We start from the raw sequence: 11,306 nt of genomic DNA, 5'->3' as shown, positions 1-11,306 counted from the left end.
TTCAAAACTGTGACATTGCACACTTTATCACAGGTTTAAATACTAATTCATCTGTTGGATAGTGATATTATTATGGCATGAAACAAAAAATACAACTATTTATTACAAAAAAACGACCGCAGGAAGGATTTTACTTACAGCTCTCGAAAACAGGTTTGCGGGATAACTTTTGAACGGCGTCACGTCATTACACGAAATTTCCCGGGGTTGGTCAGTCTTGCTTGATGAACGTAGTCACGAATTTTGACGTGAAAGCCTTGCGTGGTTTTCGAGTAAATCGCTGTGTTTCAATCGTCCCGTGTTTCAATCGACCCGGCTCTCCCCTACCGTTAATAAACTAATCAACTATTGGTCTAGTAATCATTTACTAATGGTGTCCATGGTTAGTAACGGTGTTCAAGTTAACCAAGATAATGGTGTTCATGTTAATGAAGGTTTTTATTAATAAATGATTGAAGGGGCTTAGGGTAAGGGTGAACCTAACCCTAACCCTAATCCTAACCCAAACCTTAACCGAAAGTCTAACCCTTATGGTAATGCTGTATATTAATGCTTATTACTACAATAGCTAATGTAAATGAATGGTAACTATACTTTTAATAGTTAGATAATGCTTATAACTGTATCCACTGATGTTAATTAATGTTCCCTTAATTTACCCTTATCGTTGAGTGTTATCATGTATGCATCTATGTGAGTGAGAACCTTTTAACTCACATGATTTGATTGCTTTCGTCATACGCTAGGATTCTTGTCACCTCCCAGTCGCCAGAGGTGAGGTGGCGCACCTCATTCTGGTCGCTTCGTGACTGAAAACACAACACTACAAACGTTGCCAACAATGCCAACGTTTCTTGCATTACCAGTGTTGCCAGGGTTACCAACGTTAGCAATGTTACCATCAAAATCGACATTATCAGCATCTTCAAAAATGTTCACATTGTCAACATCGTCAACATTATCAACATAAACAATGCGGCTTATGTTACAGACATTAAAGAACTTATACAGTATAAGTTACATACGTTATATATGTTATATGAGTTACATACGTTATATATGTTACAGAAGTTACCTATGTTACGTACATTACATAAATTACAGACGCCCTTGGTTTACCTTTTTGATGAGCATGGAGATATGCTGGAAGTCACCCTGACCGCCCTGCTTCACCGGCAGGGTGAGGAACAGCCTGCTCCTGTCCCTGGAGAACCAGGGAACCCTGTCCTAAAGGGGGGGGAGAGAGAGAGAGAGAGAGAGAGAGGATATATATAGAGAAATATATAGATGTAGAGAGAGAGAAGAGAGAGAGAGAGAGAGAGCGAGAGAGAGGGAGTGAGAGAGGAGAGAGAGAGAGAAAAGATATATATAGAGAAATATAGAGAGAGAGAGAAGAGAGAGAGAGAAAATATATATATAGAGAAATATATAGAGAGAGAGAGAGAGAGAGAGAGAGACAGAGCGAGAGAGAGGGAGTGAGAGAGAGAGAGGAGAGAAAGAGAGAGAAGAGGGGGAAGGGAGGGCAAGATAGGGAGAGAGAACGAGACAGTGACAAAAATAATGACTGAGAGACTTTGATTATGAGGTGTATGTCCGTCTGTCCATCAGTCACTCAAGTTGAAAGAAGAAGTGTATCCATCCATGTGTGTAACCATCCAGGCGAGTTGTACCTGCATGGTGAGCCAGGCCTCTGACGTCTCCTGGTGTCTCTGAAAACAACAACACACTCTAGTGTTTACATGACACTAAAGAAAATCGAATTATTGGGTTGGTCCAACTATGATTGGATTATTAAGATGCATGTATACACCTTAGTCACACTATAATCGAATCGAATCGAGTTACTCGAATTAAGACACCTATATTATTCGATTGTTTAGTCAAATTAAGCGTGCATGTATCGGGTCGGATCGCATGGAATCTGATTTAGCGTTCTGCGCATGCTCGAGATTTTTCCCAGGGGCCGTCATCCGGAAGTATAAGGAGACGATAGTCATGTTGTTGTCGCTGTCAGAAAACGAAAGACGGCAATTTATTTAAAAAGGTGGCGAAGAAGATGGAGGAAGCCGGTGTCGTGCCAATGTAGTTACCCCCTATAAGAAGTGTATCATCATCAACATGCATTCAGTACACACTACGCTTCTGAGTAGCGTACGTGTGTGCGTGAGAATGGCAGTTTGTGTGTGTGAGTGACTTCAGTGAGTGAGTGGACAAGCGAGGACAGCGAGCGCTTGCGCGTGACAGTTTAGTGAATGAACGAGTCCGGTCGTGTCTGTGCAAACGACGTGCACTGTTAAGTTAGTTGAACTACGAATAAAGTACCCAGCCTAATCGGTGGCCGCTTCATTCCGACCTATAAGCAGACCCACTGCCGGTCAAAGTGAAGGGTGTTACCCCCGAGAGAACATCGGCCCTGGAGGGAACGTCTATCCTGTGCTCCTCGACTATGGTCTGGGAGCCGACAGCAGGAAAGATGTAACAGTTCGATTTCACCCAAGGCAGAATTAAAAGTACATGTCTTTCTAAATGTTGGTCATCAATGAGGTTGCAAAGTAGTAACTTCGGGCACATCTGTCAAAATAAATGTTTTTTTACAATCTTTATTCATTCATTGCAACTGACAGGGATATTCTCTGATATTATGAATCTTAAAGACTGCGTTAGGTTCTCCGACTGTGTGGTACTTCAGCAACAAGTAACGACTCGTAGTGAGGGTTATCTCGGCCTTGGTGGAGAAGGAATTGGGGTAAAGGAACTTTGGCTTTGACTCACTGAAGTCCATATTGAAACGCAACATAGAGGAGAAAGGGATTGTTGCCATATCTGTACTCCCGGAGGAGCTGTTCCGCCGCCACCAGAGAAGTCTCTATACGACGAGAGGTCGGAACAATGGAGCGTCGGAACTTTGGCTTGACTCTCTGATGTCCATATTAAAATCTTGCCGTATGAGGGACAGCTGTCGGGTCCATTTCTCAGAGTGCTCCATTGTTCCGTCCTCTCGGTCGTATGCAGACTCCTCCGGCTGGACTCCTCCCGCTGCTCCGCCGCCGGAGGAGTCCGCATACGACCGAGAGGTCAGAACAATGCAGCGTCGGAGAAATGACATGACCCGAAGTGAACTGACAGATGTCTACTGAAAACCTCTTTCTCGAATGCTGCGGCCGCCTGAGTTTGTTGTTGCTAGTGACGTAAAGAGGTCAACCGGTGGCTCTATTACCACTAGTTGAAATGGGCACAGTGCCACCTAACGTACCGGGGAAAGAAATGCTTCGGCCAATGAATACATTTTCTCACCGCCATGTATACTCAGACAATTGCAGTTGTCCGATTGAGGAGCAGAGTCGAACTATGGCCTTAATCGGATTAAGCTGTGCGTGTAAACGTACTGAATCTCAATTTCAAAACACACACTCTCTTCACACCAAACCTTTCTTCAATCTAGATTTGATTAAGATTGCAAACAGGTGAGGGGTCAAGGTCAGGGGTCAGGGGCCTGCTGACCTCTCCGTGGCAGTATCATAGTGGCCGTCAGACTTTGGATTTACTTTTAAGACTAAGTTGGGAGATGAGGTATAATCTGTCCTGACTGACTCTCTCTCTGTCTCTCTCCATCTCTCTGTCTCTTTCTAACTGTCTGTCGCTCCCTCTTCCCTCTCTCTTTCTCTCTAATCCTCTTTCTCTCCCCCCCCTCTCTCCCCCCTCCCTCTCCTTCTCTCTCTCCCCCCCTCTCCCCTCCCTCCCCCCTTTAGAAAAAAAAAGAAAAAAAAAGATTGCAAACAGATTTGTTGACGTAGAAACGCATGCACTGCCGCGTCTAACTGTTTAGACAAGAGGACATATCTCTAGAGTCTAGATTCCAGCCCCTGTATAAACAGGTCCTGTGGGCCAACCCTGTCTCGTCAAAATTACGTTCCCAGAAAACTATTCGGCATTCTCAATTACGTTTGTCATAAAACGTATTTTGTCCGCGATTACGTTTTATTGAACGTATTGCAAATACGTTCGTCCTCAGCCTATTTTTTGCCATTTATTAACCTCTATGATTATGTTTGGTTGAAACGTATCCCAGATAGGTTAAATGTCAACGTATAGCACATTATTGTCATTAAGGCATATCTCCCTTTCAGAGAACGTTTCATTTAACGTATTTTGTCTGAAAAACGTATCTTGGCTGTGGATACGTGTTATTGAACGTATCGCAAATACGTTCGTTGTCAACCTATTTTTTGCCATTAATTTACCTCTAGGATTATGTTTGGTTGAAACGTATCCCAAATATGTTAAATGTCAATGTATAGCACATTATTGTCATTAAGGCATATTTCCCTTTCGGGAAACGTTTCATTTAACGTAATTTTGTCCCTGATTACGTTTTATTGAACATATTGCAAATAGGTTCGTTCTCAACATTTTTGTTGTTTTTATTTAAGATACCTCTTGGATTACATAGGCTACATTTAATTGAAACGTATCCTTAATAGGCTACGTTAAATTTCGATAACACATTATTGTCAGTATATAGGCATAGGCCTACCTCTCGTGGAAGCGTACGTTTGATTGTAATGTTAATAGTCCAACGTTATATCAACATGTCACAAGAGGAGAAATTATAGATGCTGACGGGGTAACTAGGAGCGGGGGTTGCTTTGTTGATTTCTTTATCTAGGGCTATAGCTGTGGTCAAAGCGGGAAGTGTGCGTTGTCTGGGCGGCTGCCTGAACTGAGCTGCAGGAAATTATGTTCACATGTTTCTTCATTCATTCATGAAGGCTATACCGGTGAACGGTGACGTCAGACTCACGCCCACCTACAAACCAATCAATGTCCAGTATCAGCCTGTCCTCTCGGAAAATACGACCACGTAGGTGGTTTGTTCCGCCACAGATTACGACCCATTGGAATTTATCCAAAACGAGAGGTAATAGGATATTTTTCCGTGAAATGGCGGAGGCGGACAATAGGATATTTTAGTATTTGGGTTTGATAGTTATGACGAAGAATATTTTAGCTCTCGACAGAAAAACATGGTTGCTATGGTTGCTATGGACGCTGAAAACAGCAGCTCGCATGCCGTTTAAATCATGGCTATAAAACCTTTTTCTTTGCTGATTATGCTATTTTACGTAACCGTGTAACGATATTTAATTTAACAACTTTAAGCCCGGAAGGAAAAGATAATTCACCGCCGGAAGTCGGGAAGGCCCATGCAAGTGAACGGAGCGTTCCACGGCATTGAGAAGAGCCGTTTAGTAAATAAATAAATAAATAGATTTATTTATTTATTTATTATACGGAGACCACCAGACTTCCTCGAGGTAACAAGAATGGTCGATTAAATTCAAGATGGGAGAATGGCGATAGGGTGGCGTACGGTCCATGGCCTTGCGTCTGAATTTCATTCATAGAATTACCGAGTTGATGGTCAATGGTCAGATACAGATCTTGTTATAACGATAATTGAATAAAAGCTATGGTCAACTTATAATATTTTAACTAAAATAATTATATATATATATATATAGAGAGAGAGAGAGAGAGAGAGAGAGAGAGAGAGAGAGAGAGAGAGAGAGAGAGAGAGAGAGAGAGAGAGAGAGAGAGAATGTATATTTTAATATTTAATGAATTAAATAAAATAAAGGCTTTAAACATGTGACATGCCTACGTTTTTTTTGCCACGTGACAAAAAACGCGTCACGTGACTCTTACGTTCGCTAAGGTTGTTTTGCTCGCAACCCTTTCTCATCAAAATTACGTTCCCAGAGAACTATTCGGCATTCTCAATTACGTTTGTCTAAAAAAAGTATTTTGTCCGTGATTACGTTTTATTGAACATATTGTAATGACCTCGCCGGTGACATAACGATGTCGAGTCATTAGTAATTGAAGGAACTTTTAATGAACCAAAACCAGGTCACTGAAACCCGTAACCAATGGCAGAAATCCCACCCAAAACAAACCCTGGTTACCCCGGCAACCCCCAACACGGTCTCACTCATGTGCAGGCCCCCACCCTCGTGTTCTTCCAAGGCCCTCCCCCAGCTGACCTAATGATTCGCCCCCACATTGATTGACAAGAAGAACATTACAATACATGCACACAGAACAACTGGCATAACGGACAACGAAATACAATGCAACACATAACACACAAACTATTTAACTGTCCCAGGGTCGCTACAATATCGTAAATACGAATTCGTTCTCAGCCTATTTTTGCCATTTATTTACCGTGTTACTATGGCAGAATAAAGAATAAATTCATGCATTATCATTCAACTTGAACATGTGTTTTTACGTTTTTTACAGTATAGAGTGGTGGAGAGGGATGACGTATGATGGCAAACCCGGAAGTGAGCATCGCCCTCGTTTCCCTTGATAAAAAGCCAACGGGTTTTCCATTGGATTTTTGATTATTGCAGAAAAATCCTCAACCCCTCAAAAACGGAAAATAAATAAATAAATAAAAATAACCGTGCTCCAAAGAACGAAGTGTAAACCATGCATTCTGAATGGGAGTGTTTCTCAGATTTTTCCATGCTACACAACAAAATGTAAACCCATGCAAATAAAGACTTCATGGTCATAATAATTTAAATATCATTAAGCTACTACTGAGTGTGTAGGGAAGTATTCTATTTTTTTCAACGGGGCTGAATCCAGTCAGTTGACCGTCATGGTTGCTATGGTGGTTGCTATCGACCGCCCCCACTAATACTCGTGGCTCTAAAAACCACGCGGCAAAGGAGCTGCCGTCAATTGGGTTGTTTTGGTCGTAAACTAGAGTCCGATGGTTGAAAAATAGACAGATATTCCAAGGTATCCTTAAAAGGCAGCTTGGATGTGTTTATTTTCTGCAGTTTAGACTTCTATAACTAATTTTTGAAAGCAAAACACCAAGCTCATTGATTTAACGAGGGAGGGTTATTTGAAACAATTTATTCAATAAATATTTGTGAGAGGTCATTCCTTCTCCTGATTTGACTTCCTATTTATGTCTAGGGTAAAACCCTACTGTCCACAAGCATCCCCCCCCTCCCCATATGGATTTGGAGAATTGTTGCCACGTCCCAGTGGTGGAGGTATCATCATCATCATCACATTTCCCTCTTGGCGCATTTAATGGCCTTGGGGCGCTCATGCTAGCACTCTGTCTAGCACTCGCTGAAGTTCGCTTTTATTCATCATCGTCCTCCTAATCTGTTGGGCGTCTATCCCCAGAGTCCTTTCTGTCTTATTCCAAACTGTCTTGGACGCTCTGCGATCGAAGAGCACCTGTTTTTGCAATGCCGAGTTATCCATGCGGCAGACATGGCCCATATACTTCACTTTGGGTGAAACAGAAGTCACGTATTGGACGCGTCTTGGTAATTTGACGCAATCTTTCGTTCGATAACTTGAAGCTCCAGTCCAGAGATGTTTCATCGTGATTTTGGGAGTCTGTTTCTGCTGATCGTCGACTGTGACTAGGTGCATTCTTCCTCTGAAATCCCCCTATCACCATCTTCCTGAGGAAACCATGCCAGATGACTTCAACTTTTTTCAGTTCACCTTCCAAGAGATGCCATGCTTGTATACTATACAAAAGACGCGATCGTACGCACATTGTTAGAAATCGTATCCGAGTGTCCAGTTGTATTCGCTTGTCCATGAGGATGTGTTTGAGTTCATTCCATTTCTCGAAGGCGGAGCTCATTCTTGCGTGAAGGAAGGAGCTGGTGTTATCTGAATTTGTGATAGTATATCCGAGGTATTTAAATTTCCTGACATTCTTGATCTTCTTATCTCCCACAGACACTATGCTTTCCTTTTCCATCAAAGCTACATCAGCATTAAACACCATTGTCTCGGTCTTGTCATAGGACATCTGTAGCCCAAAGCGCTTGAACGTTTTATCATAGATGGTCAATATCTGCTGCAGTTCATCAACAGAATTTGCAAATATACCCTGGTCATCGGCATACAGTAGCTCAGTGATGTTGCTGTTTCCATGGGCTGGTGCTTTGCTCCGCAGCTCCCTTGGTGATACTTCATTTGGAATGTTATACTCTACATGGAAGCCTGTTTCCGGGATAGTTGTTTGTACTTCTTTCCGTGCAGCTCTTACCACAAAGTCCATATAGATGTTAAATAATGGCGGGGACTCAAGGGCCCCTTGACGACATCCAACAACAGTTTCAAAGAAATCCTTTCCACCTTTAATACATGCCTTTGTGCCTGTGTAGAGGGCTCGGAGTATAGCTGTTAGTTTAGGACATCTTAAACGGATGTCAAGGCAGCGAAATAAAGCATCTCGCGGAATCCAGTCGTACGCAGCTTTGAGGTCTATAAACGCCACAAACACGGGAGCTTTTGATTTCTTTGAGAGTTCAAGAATACGTCGTAGAATAAATATGGCGTCAGAGGTTGATCTGTTGGCCCGAAATCCATATTGCGTTGGTAGAAGGATTTTCTCGTATGTCTCCCTGATCCTATTAATGACGACACCAGATATCACCTTTGACAGAGTCGCAGTTATGCTTAATCCTCTGTAGTTTTCAGATAAAGATCTCAGCCCTCTCTTGTATAAACAAGTTATGGATGCTTCCAACCATTTCTTAGGGACCATTAAACACGACCAAATCTTACGCAGTAGAAGTGTGATGTACTTAAACAATGATTCTGATGTTGTGTATTTCAGTTGTTCAGAGTGTATATTGTCGGTTCCTTGGCACCTGCCATTCTTCAATTTTGCTATATTAGCCTTGATTTCTGAGCAGTCTGGCGGGCTGTCGTTGATGACAGGAAGGCCATCAGGTGGTAGCAGATGAGGATAATCATCAGGCTGTTCTAGTTCCGGCTGTGGGTTGTAAGAGCGGGCTCCAACGTGTTCAGAGAAGTGTCCCTCCAGTATCATATATATATGAAAGAGGGCATTCAATTATAGCCTACTACAATGATCGATTAGGAGGCCGAAGCCCTAAAGGAAGTGATGCAATAGGTGACTGAGTCGACAACATTTAAGTAAGCTGTATAGGGTCTCTTATATATCAAAGGGGGTCTCAAAGGACGCATACGCTTCAACCTGTGGCTCCAGCACTACAGGAAATGACTCGGCAAGTGCTCCATCTCGTTGCAACTCACCCAGCGGCTCGCTTGCAAGATTTTGGCCTGAAGTTCTTCCCAGACCTACACCCTAGCCATCCAACATGCATATCTGAGAATCAGGCCTCTCTTTAATAATGACAAAAAGTTATGAGAGAAACACACATTAACTTTTTGTTATCTCATAAGCGGCGTGGTGCCGGCTCCTTTTGACCTTTTGACCCCCGACTTCAAAAACGTGGCCACAGGCCAGCTGTGTCTACACACCTGTAGCCACAAATGTACACCTCCATCCCACAAAGAATGGGGACTAGAAACTAACCTCTGTCTTATGTACATTTACTGTACTGTTGGAGGTCACGCCCCTTTGCCGACCTTTTCGAGATAGCTAGGGATGCTAAAATGTTTACACACATTTCCCGGGGCCCCGTGAACGACATATCCGAGATTTGGAGTTCTAGCCCTTAGAGAAAAAAAGTTTTCCCAAATGGAGTGTCATTTGGACAAAGCCCCTCAGAAGTGTAGCCTGCAAGACCTAATGGTTCAGAATGTGGTGGAAAAACAGTTTTTGAGATAGGAAGTTCCTACCGCCCTGAAATTTTAATACCTTATTCTAGGGCCTTACTGGGACCTCCGCACCGAAACTTGGCCCGGTCGGACCCCGAGGGCAGGAAGGGGGGGCCCTTCCTGCCCGAAACTTGGCCCGGTCAGACCCCGAGGGCAGGCCCCCCCAATAAGGTATTAAAATTTCAGGGCGGTAGGACCTTCCTATCTCAAAAACTGTTTTTCCACCACTTTCTGAACCATTAGGTCTTGCAGGCTACACTTCTGAGGGGCTTTGTCCAAATGACACTCCATTTGGGAAAACTTTTTTTCTCTAAGGGCTAGAACTCCAAATCTCGGATATGTCGTTCACGGGGCCCCGGGAAATGTGTGTAAACATTTTAGCATCCCTAGCTATCTCGAAAAGGTCGGCAAAGGGGCGTGACCTCCAACAGTACAGTAAATGTACATAAGACAGAGGTTAGTTTCTAGTCCCCATTCTTTGTGGGATGGAGGTGTACATTTGTGGCTAAAGGTGTGTAGACACAGCTGGCCTGTGGCCACGTTTTTGAAGTCGGGGGTCAAAAGGTCAAAAGGAGCCAGCATCACACCGCTTATGAGATAACAAAAAGTTAATGTGTGTTTCTCTCATAACTTTTTGTCATTATTAAAGAGAGGCCTGATTCTCAGATATGCATGTTGGATGGCTAGGGTGTAGGTCTGGGAAGAACTTCAGGCCAAAATCTTGCAAGCGAGCCGTTGGGTGAGTTGCAACGAGATGGAGCCCTTGCTGAGTCATTTCCTGTAGTGCTGGAGCCACAGGTTGAAGCGTATGCGTCCTTTGAGACCCCCTTTGATATATAAGAGCAGCTTACTTAAATGTTGTCGACTCAGTCACCTATTGCATCACTTCCTTTAGGGCTTCGGCCTCCTAATCGATCATTGTAGTAGGCTATAATTGAATGCCCTCTTTCATATATATATGATACCTCCACCACTGGGACGTGGCAACAATTCTCCAAATCCATATGGGGAGGGGGGGGATGCTTGTGGACAGTAGGGGTTTACCCTAGACATAAATAGGAAGTCAAATCAGGAGAAGAAATGACCTCTCACAAATATTTATTTAATAAATTGTTTCAAATAACCCTCCCTCGTTAAATCAATGAGCTTGGTGTTTTGCTTTCAAAAATTAGTTATATAAGTCTAAACTGCAGAAAATAAACACATCCAAGCTGCCTTTTACGGATACCTTGGAATATCTGTCTATTTTTCAACCATCGGACTCTAGTTCACGACAAAAACAACCCAATTGACGGCAGCTCCTTTGCCGCGTGGTTCTGTGTGCATGTATTGTAATGTTCTTCTTGTCAATCAATGTGGGGGCGAATCATTAGGTCAGCTGGGGGAGGGCCTTGGAAGAACACGAGGGTGGGGGCCTGCACATGAGTGAGACCGTGTTGGGGGTTGCCGGGGTAACCAGGGTTTGTTTTGGGTGGGATTTCTGCCATTGGTTACGGGTTTCAGTGAACTGGTTTTGGTTCATTAAAAGTTCCTTCAATTACTAATGACTCGACATCGTTATGTCACCGGCGAGGTCATTACAATATGTTCAATAAAACGTAATCACGGACAAAATACTTTTTTTAGACAAACGTAATTGAGAATGCCGAATAGTTCTC

The 11,306-nt window shown here is 43.1% G+C and overlaps 1 protein-coding gene across 1 annotated transcript in view; it reads right to left on the bottom strand.

Moving 5' to 3' along the window:
- The window catches only part of LOC132455455 (inactive dipeptidyl peptidase 10-like), a 234,018-nt gene that overhangs the window by 175,882 nt on the left and 46,830 nt on the right, over window positions 1-11,306 (bottom strand). Inside the window, exons 8-10 of the mRNA XM_060049316.1 lie at window positions 1,671-1,709; window positions 1,120-1,227; window positions 718-809 (exon numbers count right to left, since the gene is read on the bottom strand). Coding sequence (XP_059905299.1) covers window positions 718-809; window positions 1,120-1,227; window positions 1,671-1,709 — 239 coding nt within the window. The remainder of the gene's footprint in view (window positions 1-717; window positions 810-1,119; window positions 1,228-1,670; window positions 1,710-11,306) is intronic.

This window comes from Gadus macrocephalus, chromosome 4, assembly GCF_031168955.1.
Source record: "Gadus macrocephalus chromosome 4, ASM3116895v1".
In the NCBI taxonomy this organism is placed as follows: domain Eukaryota; kingdom Metazoa; phylum Chordata; class Actinopteri; order Gadiformes; family Gadidae; genus Gadus; species Gadus macrocephalus.
Note: the sequence above shows the minus strand (reverse complement) of the source record. Positions and strands in the feature narration are given on the sequence as shown.